At 42.1% G+C, this 13145-nt stretch overlaps 1 protein-coding gene across 1 annotated transcript in view; it reads right to left on the bottom strand.

Moving 5' to 3' along the window:
* STAU2 (staufen double-stranded RNA binding protein 2) overlaps window positions 1-13145 on the bottom strand; it is a 233760-nt gene that overhangs the window by 100875 nt on the left and 119740 nt on the right. Inside the window, 1 exon segment of the mRNA XM_043507711.1 lies at window positions 752-865. Coding sequence (XP_043363646.1) covers window positions 752-865 — 114 coding nt within the window.

The following is a 13145-nucleotide window of genomic DNA, read 5'->3' as shown; positions in this document are numbered from 1 at the left end:
ACTCTTACATTTAGGCTGACAGTGTATGACATATTTAGTACAATTTAAAGATGACCTGCAAAAGCGAATAAAAATTGCTTGTGCCCTTTTTTGTTTTCTTCTTATATACCTAGGGTCTGAAAAGTGCGATATTTGGTTTACAGTTTTATTCAACTTGTTTTTTGCAATAGAAATACCTGAAGTACCAAAGTCTTGTCGTCTTCCATGTTTTTATAGAGGACTGTTTTGGAGGACTAAAGAACTAGAACGGAAGTCTCTTCAGATCTCATCTGAAGTGGCAAAGGAGAAGGAATGATTAACAAAGAAAAATTTTGTCCCAGGTGTCTGCCAGAAGCTTGAGATAAATAAAAATGAACAAACAAATTTGAGGTTTTCTCAACTGCAAAGCTGCCAGTCTATTGTCACTTATGATGCTGTCATTCCTCTATTTCTCCAGTCATCTATAAAATCAGGGTATATAAGACCTGGTGTTACTAACATAAAAAAACAACTTAGCAGACCCCTTACACATCAGTTTAAACCCCAAAATTCAGGTTTTCTTTATACATCTTGAAGAAGCAAAAGAGGGCACAAATGCAATTTCCTCTCCTTCGTGGGTCACTTTAAGGGTTTTATTGTGGCAATATAGGCAAACAGTGGTGGCAAGAACATGCCATAAATAAAGCAGTATTTGTGCAAATGTGAGATTTAGTAATACTAACATCTTAGTTGGCCTTATTAAATAGATATGTGTGGGGTGAGGGTATTATACCTGGTCATGGCTGGCTTCAATGGAGCTTCCGATACCATGGAAAGTCATCTGCACAGGAGACAGTGTCAAACAGGTCATACACTCTTTGCCATTTTGTCTATCACTGTAGTGTACCTATAACAGAATAACATACGTAATCTGCTAAACACCTGATTGCATAAGGGAGTCATGCTAAAATAATCTGTCCCTTTCCAACAAGTCTGTAAAGGAATTCAAAAGATTTACACTGAATCCAGTTTTAATATAAAACAAGGAATGTGCAAAATATTCTGTGTATCCACGTGCTCAACTGGGGACAAATTTCAGTTGTTAAATCAGTTTGTTGGTCCCTCTTTAGGCACGATGTGCTGCAGAGTTTAGGAACCTTGAGGCTCAATTAAGGGTGTTGTTACAGACCTAAGAAACTAGGTTCAAGTTTCAGTTGTGAACTTACATGTTATTTTTAATAACCTTTAATAGATCAGTTAAAAAACTTTAGTGTAAATTACTGTGGTCTCCACAGACTTGCACTGACTAGAGCTTGTTGGGAATTTTTCTATGAAACTTTTTTTTATCTGAAAATGCCAGTTATCACAAAAGAAACTTTTTTGCAATAAAAGGGTCAGTTTCAACAAATTTCTTGACAGAATGTTGAATAAAACAAAGTTAAATAAAAATTTCTGAAATATTTCATTTTGACATTTTCTAAAAGGAAATTCTGGTTTCCCAGTTCAAAAAGACTTTTAGTTTAGAACCTTAATCCAGTTATAGTAAAAACATTTTTAAATGGTCAAAAATGAAACATTTCAAAATTATTGAAACAAATTTGACCTGAAGTGAATTTTTCAAAACAATTGGCCAGAAGTTAATCTCTCCCTCCCTCCAACACACACATTTTTGATGCACAAAACTTCTGAAGATTTCAACTTCTCATTCCCATTTGGGATGGGAAAATTTGTTTTGAAATCTCAAAAATTTTCAGAGGATGGGAAAACCATTTTCCATCCAGCTCTGGCACTGACATTACTTTTAAATTTTTCACTGCAGTGTGATCTCTATTGAAATGCACTGATTGTTTGACATTGCAATATGGTTATCATAGATGTGAATTTGATATCAATTTTTCTTTGTAATCAAATCAAAAGAACTCATAACATGGGGAAGGAAGTCACATTATTTTTAGAGTTGTCTAGCTTATCAATCTCTATTGGTATCAAAAAGCACACACTAATCAGATTCTTGAATGGAATATACAGGAAGATACTGGTCCTACTAGATTTTCCCCTTTGCCTTCTGGTCACCTTAAACCGTCTACAGAAAGAGAACCGTCTTCTATCTTGAGGCAAAATGAAGTCAAGCATCTCCAACGTTTTATTAGTAGGAACAGGGTATGCCACTCATGCTGAACTGATGAAACATTACAATCTGCTTTGTAGCTCCTGGTTTCTTGACAGGCAGATAAAGCACTTTGTTCTACAAGAGGGGTGGAATTTAGTTTATGGTGGTAATTTACATTGGTTACCTGACCCCTGTCAGAAATGGAAAGGGAGATTAGCCTTACTGGAGACAGACATTTTAGGCTAGTACCTATTTACAGCTGTATGGCTATTGGGGAAAGGTTATGTGATAAAGCCTCAACTTTACATTTAGGCTAGAAATTTGAAATTTGAATATTATTATTTCTGTGGACAACTAGGAGCCATATTAAATTATACCAAATGTCTATAGAACTGATTGAGAGATATATAACACTGGATTGTGCACTGGGTAATTGTACATCTTGTGCCTGATTCTTCTCTCTTACTGGATAAACTGGGAGTAGTTGAATTGAGGAGTTACACGAGTGTAAAACTGGTTTAACTGAGAGGATAATCATGCCATCAGCATGTTTCAGAGTTAACCTTATTGATCATGCTGACTGTTGCATTTGTGTGGCCAAATGGGCTCTGTGAGATCTATAATGTGGATTTTCCTTGTGCTATGCATAAAAATACTGATTTCACTCAACCTCTTATTACAGCTTTCTGGATCATCCCTCCCCCCCACCCCCACATCCACCTCCACAACATGTGCCTACTAAATTGCTTATGGCTGTCTGCCAGAAAAGCCATACTACTTACTGAGAAACCACAAGAGGCCCCTTCACATATACACTGGCTCAACTCTGATTGATTGAAAGAGTTATGAAGGTATGAAATTGGGCTTACAAACATTAACTGAAGTTCTCTAAATATCAGGACTATTGTTATTACAAGAATGTATCAGGAACCCATAACCATGGTATCTAGTTGCAAATCCAAATACTGCTGAATATGGTGTAGGTAGAATGGGCCAGAGAAGCCTCACAGGATGATTCTGCACCTCCAGCATGTCACAGAGCAGGCACCAGGATTTGACCGCAAATAAGCCAAAACTGATATTAACCAGTAAGTGCTACTGTAATCATGCACACACAGCAGAACAGATACATTTCCTACAGTGCGCAGGGAGGTCTGGAGCAAGGAACTTTTTTTAATGAGAGTATATGAACAAATTTGTTGATCATAGAAATAACTGTGCAAATGTAACTAGCTACTAGAACAAGAAATGTGATAAACTCAGTGTTTTAATTATCTCCCTTTCTGAGCTAAGCATTGCTGAATGAGCTTCGTGATGCACGCTGGCCTAGTCCAAATGGGTCGGCCATTATTTAGAAGTTTCTCAGCCACTTGTAGTCTTCTAAACATCTCTTGCCAACACAAGACACGCTCAGTTTAACCAGATTCAACATTTTCTTCATCAATCTTCCATTTCCCTGAGCTGATGGGTGCTGGGGAATGGGAAGGAAACAGAATATAGTCCTTTAGCCAGATTTCTCTGGCCTGTCCTACAGTCTGCAAAACGCATTCTTTGTCACAGAGATCTATGTGGCAGTTGGAAAACAACTGTAGTATTGGCTTTGTTGTTCTCCTGGGCTGAAGTGGTTCACCTGCATAATATCTGGGAACACGAGCACTTCATTGACAGAATGCAGATGGAGGAAGGTAGCCGACTATAGATGACTACAGGGGTATCAGGGAAGGAAGGCAGGAAGTACTTGCTGCTCTGTGAGGAGGAGAGTGACTGCTGACACACCGGGCAGCAGACACTGCTCCATCCTCACCCAGGCCCTTCTGAACCAAGAACTGGTATGCAATACTGGCAGCTGGAAAGGAGGACCAGATCCCAATGGCCGATGAGGGGGAACCATCTGTCTTCAAGACTGGAAAGCTCAAAGCTATTACTCCCAAGAGGGAGAGACAAAGGATGGTGGTGGTCAGGGACTCCTTTTCTGAGGGGGATGGAAGAGTCCAACTGCCAACCTGATCTGGCATCCCAGGAAGTGTGTTGCCTACCCAAAGGCCACATGCAAGACATTATGGAAAGGTTGCTGAGGATCATCCATCTGCTAATCCATGTGGACTCTAATGATACTGCGAGGTAGGACCCTGGGCAGATCATCAGTGACTACAAGGCTCTGGGAGTGAGAGTAAAGGAGTTTGGGGCACAGGTAATGTTCTTGTCAATCCTGCTGGTTGAGAATAAGGGCCCAGAAAGGGATATGCACATCCTGGAAAGGAACGCATAACTGCACAGATGGCACTGGCAGGAGGCTTGGACTTCCTTGACCATGGGATGCTGTTCTGGGAAGGAAGACTGCTGGAGTCCACCTGAGCAACAAGGAAGAGTACCTTCACGAACCAACTTGCCAACCTAATGACTAGGGCTTTAAACTAGGTTCAAAGGGGACAGATGACAAAAGCTCACAGGTAAATAAAAAAAGTGACCTTGACACAGGGCTGGAAGTTTGTGGGAGTGTGCACGAGGAGGGAGGGTGAGAATGGAAAATTACAATAGGTTCATAGGAGCAACAAGAGGGAATACAATGGGGTAATCTGCTCAACATCTTAGTTGCTTATAAACAAATATGGGATATAAACAGGAAAAACTGAATGTCTTAGTATGCAATCTAAATTATGACTTAATTGGCATCACAGAGACTCTGTGGGATAAATCTTATGACAGGAATATTGGTATAAAGGGGAATAGCTTATTCAGGAAGCACAGGCAGGGAAAAAAGGGAGGAGGTGTTGCATTGTACATCAATGTATATAGTTGTTCTGCAGTCCAGAAGGAAGTCAGAAGCAGAGCAGTTGAAAGTCTGTGGGTGAAGATTAAAGTGGGAGGGAAAGGGGTAACGTTGTGGCTGGAGTCTACTATAGGCCACCAAATCCGGAGGATGAGGCATTTCTAGAACAAAGAACAAAAATATCCAACCACAAGACCTGGTAGTAATGGGGGATACTAGTTGAAGGCTGACCAGGTATTCTTAGCAGCAGCCTCAGAATCTGAGATTGGGGAGTGGCAGTTGGAGGCCGGCCAATTGCTCTGAGAGTGTTTACATTGTAATTACTAAGATTAATAACTACAATAATACTTTGCATTTGAAGTTCCTAAGTGCCCATAACTCAAGGGTCCCAGAGTGCTTTACTAATGTTCATCTTTACCATACTTGTCAGACAGGCAAGTATTATTTGTGCAGAGAGGTTAAGTGACTGGCCCATATTCATTCAAGGAGTGAGTGGCAGTGCATGAAAAACAAGTACATTCGATGAAGTGAGCTGTAGCTCACGAAAGCTTATGCTCAAATAAATTTGTTAGTCTCTAAGGTGCCGCAAATACTCCTTTTCTTTTTGCGAATACAGACTAACATGGCTGCTACTCTGAAAAGTAGGCTTCAGTTCCCCTTTTTAAAACACTGACCATGTTCATTCTCCTTATATTTAGGAAGTAAAAATAAAAAGATTATGAACAGCAAATACTATCCAGGTTCATCGCCTCGTTTTAAGGTTTAGTGTTTGAAATAAAGAGAAGCTCATAAATGAGCTCAGGCCACTTTGAGGAGTAAGCAGCTACAAAATTCAATTTAGCAAAATTTGAAGTATTTTGTTTAGGTTTTTTGTTTTATAAATAACAGCAGCCTCTGTAAGGAGAAGTATCATGAGTCTGGTAAAGGATGTCTGTGATAACATAATGATGCTAATGGTTGTAAGTTTCTGAGCAAAAATTCCAGAATCCTGAGCAGATTTGGGCAAACGTGTGTGTTTCTCTGCAAGTAACCTGCTACTGAATGCACTAGTAAACATCCAAGACACCAGATTCAAATCATGGGCTATATCCTGGCTGTCTCCTTCTCATAAGCACACACCAGTGGTGTAGTGACATATTCATGCTTGTATGCTCTTTGTTGTAACAGTGGCAACTATACACCACCCTGCACAGATTATTCCAGTGAGGAGCACAATCTATAGGGTTTGACTGTGTGTGCTGTGTACAGGGCCATGCTGGCCAGAATATGGATGCATATTAATATTGCTTTTGTAGCATTTGTGTGCGTCAACTCTGAATCCACTTAATAACTGGGCCAAAATTTGGCCCTTGTTTTTACTACTCTCTGTTACTAGAAAAGAATTAAATATTTTGAAACACATAACATCCCATCAAAGTAGAATATACAATTAATGTTTACTATGTTACAACGGAATGCAAGATGATATAGCCACATTTTTTCACTTTGCAGACTAGTTTAATAATGGAAAATCCGAGCGAGGCTGTATAAGAATACATCAGAATTTATAGAATTGTTATAGGATTACTACTAACGTAGCACTATTGTTAAATTTAGTCTTCTGTTATTTGTATAGTGATATAAAAACGCGGCCCTTGATTCTTAAATCTAGTTTTACTGTTATGCCATTCACCAGTTACACATACAGTAGCGACAGTAATTGTCAAACAACATTGCAGGATTTACTTCAGACCTTTCAACAACTCAGTTTACAACAAAGGGCCAAAATGCAATTACAGAGATATTACATCTACTAACCATGGCCAGATTCTATACAAAGATGTATGTGCTTAACTTCAAGCTCATGAGTAAGGGTATGTCTACACTACAAAATTAGGTCGATTTTATAGAAGTTGATTTTAGAAATCGATTTTATACAGTCAATTGTGTATGTCCCCACTAAGTGCATTAAGTCAGCAGAGTGCGCTTTCTCTACCATGGCTAGCATCAACTCATGGATTGGTGCACTTTGGGAAGCTATCCCACAGTTCCCACAGTCTCCGCTGTCCATTGGAATTCTGGGTTAAGCTCCCAATGCCTGATAGGGCAAAAACGTTGTCGCGGGTGGTTTTAGGTACATGTCATCAGTCTCCCTTTCCTCCATGAAAGCAACTGCAGACAATCATTTCGCGCCTTTTTTCCTGGGTTACCCATGCAGACGCCATAGCATGTCAACATGGAGCCCGCTCAGCTCACCGCTGCTGTTGTGAGCATTGTAAAAACCTCATGCATTATACTGCAGTATGTGCAGAACCTGGCTAAAAGACGGCAACACTAGGACGATTGTGAGGAGAACATGGACACAGACGTTCCTGATAGCATGGGATGTGGCAATTGGGACATCGTGGTGGCAGTGGGGCTGGTTGATACAGTGGAACGCCGATTCTGGGCCCGGCAAACAAGCACAGACTGGTGGGACCACATAGTCTTGCATATATGGGATGATTCCCAGTGGCTGCGAAACTTTCGCATGCGTAAGGCCACTTTCCTGGAACTCTGTGAGTTGCTTTCCCCCACCCTGAAGTGCAGGAATACCAAGATGAGAGCTGCCCTGACAGTTGACAAGCGAGTAGCAATAGCCTTGTGGAACCTTGCAGTGCCTGACTGCTACTGGTCAGTCGGGAATCAATCGGGAGTAGGCAAATCTACTGTGGGGACTGCTATGATTCAAGTAGCCAATGCAATCACTGATGTTCTGCTATCAAGATAGTGACTCTGAGAAATGTGCAGGTCATAGTGGATGGCTTTGCTGCAATGGGTTTCCCTAACTGTGGTGGGGCGATAGACGGAACGCATATCCCTATCTTGGCACTGGACTACCTTGCCAACCAGTACATAAACCGCAAGGGGTACTTCTAAATGGTGCTGCAAGCACTGGTGGATCACAAGGGACGTTTCACCAACATCAACGTGGGATGGTTGGGAAAGGTGCATGATGCTTGCATCTTTAGGAACTCAGGACTTTTTGAGCAGCTGCAAGAAGGGACTTACTTCCCAGACCAGAAAATTACTGTTGGGGAATGTTGAAATGCCAATAGTTATCCTTGGAGACCCAGCCTACCCCTTGCTCTCATGGCTCATGAAGCTGTACACAGGCAGCCTAGACAGTAGTAAGGAGCAGTTCAACTATAGGCTGAGTAAGTGCAGAATGGTGACAGAATGTGCCTTTGGATGTTTAAAAGTTCGCTGGCGCTGTTTGCTGACTAGGTTAAACCTCAGCCCAATCAATATTCCCATTGTTATTACTGCTTGCTGTGTGCTTCATAATATCTGTGAGAGTAAGGGGGAGACATTTATGGCGGGGTGGGAGGTTGGGGCAAATCGCTTCGCTGCCAATTTTGAACAGCCAGACACCAGGTCGATTAGAAGAGCACAGCTAGGCGTGCTGCGCATCAGAGAGGCTTTGAAAACCAGTTTCATGACTGGCCAGGCTATGGTGTGACAGTTGTGTGTGTTTCTCCTTGATGCAAACCTGCCCCCTTTGTTGATTTTAATTCCCTGTAAGCCAACCACTGTCCCCCCTTCGATCACAACTGGCAAAGGAAATAAAGTCACTGTTGTTTTGAAACCATGCATTCTTTCTTTATTAATTAAAAAAAGGGAGATAACTGATAAGGTAGCCCAGGTAGGGTGGGGGAGGAGGGAAGGACAAGGGCACATTGCTTATTGTAGCCACACTACAAATCAAAACTGTTTGAATGACAGCCTTCTGTTGCTTGGGCCATCCTCTGGAGTGGAGTGGCAGGGTGCCTGGAGCCTCCTCCAGCGGGTTCTTGGGCATCTGGATGAGGAGGATATGGAACTTGGGGAGGAGGGCAGGCGGTTGTACAGTGGATGCAGCAGTGGTCTGTGCTCTTGTTGGCTTTCCTGCAGCTCCACCAGATGCCTGAGCATGTCCGTTTGCTCCCCTATTAGCCTCAGCATTGCCTCCTCTCATCACACTTACTTAATGCTTTCCTGGACTCTGCTACTGAATGCCTTCATGCATTCAGCTGTGCCCTATCAGTGCAGAAGGACTGCATGAGCTCGGAAAACATGTCATCGCAAGTGCATTTTTTTCGCCTTCTAATCTGCGATAACCTCAGGGATGGAGATGATGGGGGAACATAGAAACATTTGCACCTGCAGGGGGATAAAAAGCAAGAGTAAAATTTAAGATGATACATTTCTGAAAACAAAAGGGAGACTCTTTCACAGTGAATCAAGCAATTCACAGGAGACAGCACATGTGGGGTACAAGGTTGCATTTGCCTTTTATATTGAGCGCCTGCCAGTATGGTGACACATCACACACGGCTGGGCAACAGAATTCGGTTTCCAAGCAGACATGGTAAGCCAAAGGGTACATGAGTTTGGCCTCTAACGCCTTCATAACATGTGGGAATGTTTTCAACCTGCAGCGCCCTCCTTTCCCATAGCAAGCACTGCCGGTTGGGTTTGCCATTTAAAAGGAGGGACTGCTGTTTTCGGGTGGATGTGCAGCACACACCTCCCCCCACCCCTCCACTTGGCTATTTGAGATGATTCCTTTTAGCCCAACATGAACAGGGTCCATTTACTGTTCCCTTACAAAAATTCCCCCATTTCAACCAGGTGACCATGAATGATATCACTCTCCTGAGGCTAACACAGAAAGATAAAGACCAAATGTTGTTTGAATGCAACCAAAACCCAGAGCCATTTGCTGCCATGCTTTGTGCTGCAATGATTTCAGACTACTTGCTACTGGCCTACCGGGGAGGACGAAATAAGATAACCTTCATCCAAGAATATTAAAGGAATTGGCACCTGAAATTGCAAGCCCATTAGCAAAAATTTTTAATGAATCTGTAAACTCAGGAGTTGTACTGAATGATTGGAGAATTGCTAATATAGTTCCTATTTTTAAGAAAGGAAAAAAAAAAGTGATCCAGGTAACTACAGGCCAATTAGTTTGACATCTGTAGTATGCAAGGTCCTGGAAAAAATTTTGAAGGAGAAATTAGTTAAGGACATTGAAGTCAATGGTAAATGGGACAAAATACAACATGGTTTTACAAAAGGTAGATCGTGCCAAACCAACCTGATCTCCTTCTTTGAAAAAGTAACAGATTTTTTAGATAAAGGAAATGCAGTGAATCTAATTTACCTAGATTTCAGTAAGGCGTTTGATACCGTGCCATATGGAGAATTATTGGTTAATTTGGAAAAGATGGGGATCAATATCAACATCAAAAGGTGGATAAGGAATAGGTTAAAGGGGAGACTGCAACGGGTCCTACTGAAAGGGAAACTGTCAGGCTGGAGGGAGGTTACCAGTGGAGTTCCTCAGGGATCAGTTTTGGGACCAGTCTTATTTAATCATTTTATTACTGACCTCGGCACAAAAAGTGGGAGTGTGCTCATAAAGTTTGCAGATGATACAAAGCTGGGAGGTATTGCCAATTCAGAGAAGGATCGGGATATTATACAGGAGGATCTGGATGATCTTGTAAACTGGAGTAATAGTAATAGGATGAAATTTAATAGTGAGAAGTGTAAGGTTATGCATTTAGGGATTAATAACAAGAATTTTAGTTATAAGTTGGGGACGCATCAATTAGAAGTAACGGAAGAGGAGAAGGACCTTGGAGTATTGGTTGATCATAGGATGACTATGAGCTGCCAATGTGATATGGCCGTGAAAAAAGCGAATGCAGTTTTGGGATGCATCAGGAGAGGTATTTCCAATAGGGATAAGGAGGTTTTAGTACCATTATACAAGGCACTGGTGAGACCTCACCTAGAATACTGTGTGCAGTTCTGGTCTCCCATGTTTAAAAAGGATGAATTCAAACTGGAGCAGGTACAGAGAAGGGCTACTAGGATGATCCGAGGAATGGAAAACTTGTCTTATGAAAGGAGACTTAAGGAGTTTGGCTTGTTTAGCCTAACTAAAAGAAGGTTGAGGGGAGATAGGATTGCTCTCTATAAATAGATCAGAGGAATAAATACAGGAGAGGGAGAGGAATTATTTAAGCTCAGCACCAAGGTGGACACAAGAACAAATGGGTATAAACTGGCCTCCAGGAAGTTTAGACTTGAAATTAGACGAAGGTTTCTAACCATCAGAGGAGTGAAGTTTTGGAATAGCCTTCCAACGGCAGCAGTGGGGGCAAAAGATCTATCTGGCTTTAAAATTCTACTTGATAAATTTATGGAGGAGATGGTATGATGGGATAATGTGATTTTGGTAATTAATTGATCTTTAAATATTATGGGTAAATAGGCCTAATCCCCTGAGATGGGATATTAGATGGATAGGATCTGAGTTACCTAGGAAAGAATTTTCTGTAGTATCTGGCTGGTGAATCTTGCCCATATGCTCAGGGTTTAGCTGATTGCCATATTTGGGGTCGGGAAGGAATTTTCCTCCAGGGCAGATTGGAGAGGCCCTGGAGGTTTTTCACCTTCCTCTGTAGCATGGGGCACAGGTCACCTGAGGGATGATTCTCTGCTCCTTGAAGTCTTTAAACCACGATTTGAGGACTTCAATAGCTCAGACATAGGTGAGGTTTTTCGTAGGAGTGGGTGGGTGAGATTCTGTGGCCTGTGTTGTGCCGGAGGTCGGACTAGATGATCAGAATGGTCCCTTCTGACCTTAGTATCTATGAATCTATAAGGCAGCCCTCCCCAGAAACCTTCTGCAAAGGCTTTCAGAGTACCTCCAGGAGAGCTTCATGGAGATGTCCCTGGAGGATTCCCGCTCCATCCCCAGATATGTTAACAAACTTTTCCAGTAGCTGTACTGGCCATGAATGCATCCCAAGTCTTCAGGGCAAATCAAACATTAAACACTATTGCTTTTAAACCCTGTACTGTAGTTACAAATGTGTACTCACCAGAGGTGCCTTCTCCGCTTTCAGGGTCGGGGATCCCGCCTTGGGAGGGTATTGGCTCCAGGGTGATGTAAAGGTCCTGGCTGCTTGGGAGAACGGATTCATCGCTTGCCTGCTGAGCATTCTCCTCCTGCTTCTCTTCCTCATGCACAAAATCCTCCTCCGTGTTGCATGAGACTCCCCCCTTGCAGGTGTCCACGGACAGTGGTGGGTAGTGGTAGGGTCCCCTCCTAGAATGCCATGGAGCTGATCAGAGAAGCAGCATGTATGCCTGCTTTGTCTTTTGGTAGGTTTGCATGAGCTCCTTGACTTTCACGCGGCACTGCTGTGTGTCCCTGTTGTAGCCTCTCTCTCTACCGTGCTCTGTGCGATTTTGGCATATATATTAGCATTTCTTCTTTTTGATCCGAGTTCTGTCTGCACAGATTCTTCTCCCCATACAGCAATCAAATCCAGTGTCTCCCATTCGCTCCATGTTAGAGCTTGTTTGTGACTCTTGGGGGACTGCATGGTCACCTGTGCTGCTGAGCTCGCCACACTGACCAAACAGGAAATGAAGTTCAAAATTTCCCGGGGCTTTTCTTGTGTACCTGGCTAGTGCATCGGAGTTGAAAGTGCTGTCCAGAGCGGTCACATTGGAGCACTCTGGGATAGCTCCTGGAGGCCAATACCATCAAATTGTGCCTCCACTACCCCAAATTTGACCCAGCAAGGTTGATTTTAGCACTACTCTCCTTGCCGGGGAGGAGTACAGAAGTTGATGTTAAGAGCCCTTTAGGTCGACGGAACGAGGTTGCTTGTGTAGACGCATTCATTTTAAAATTGACCTAACGTGGCCAATTTCATCATAACCCTGTAGTGTAGATCAGGGCTAAGTCTGATTGTCTTCATTGAACTATTAATGGGCTTAAAGTTAAGTATGTTTGTTTGCAAGAAGAGGGCCTGTGCTGTTAATAGGTCACAATTATTCAGAGGAAGATTCCAGTTATACTAGTTGTCAATGGTTCTGACTAACTATAATGCACTAAACTACTGTTTGAAAATAAGGTAGCTTTATGATAACCAGACACTGAATGGAGAAAAAAAAAATCAGCTACGCAAAGAGACTTTCACACACTACAGCTTAGCTATTCACAGTTTGAAGCACAAATTCTGTCTGGCCAAACACTCTCTTTCTTGAACATTTATTAGCTTAAAAAATAATGTGAACTACAAATAAAAAAAAAAGTCATGTGTGACACTGGAGTTCATGCTTCAAACCAAAAAACAGTCTGATTCAAAGTATCAGCAGGAGTCTCAGAATGCTAGACAGAAATAAACTGAGTAATAAAATGCCATTATGTTCAGCAATGCACAAATCTTTAGGATTGACAGGCCACCAGGGCCATTCTGTTAGAACAAAAGATGGTGT

This window comes from Dermochelys coriacea, chromosome 2 (assembly GCF_009764565.3).
Source record: "Dermochelys coriacea isolate rDerCor1 chromosome 2, rDerCor1.pri.v4, whole genome shotgun sequence".
NCBI lineage: Eukaryota > Metazoa > Chordata > Testudines > Dermochelyidae > Dermochelys > Dermochelys coriacea.
The sequence above is the reverse complement of the archived record's forward strand: the minus strand, read 5'-3'. Positions and strand labels throughout refer to the sequence as shown.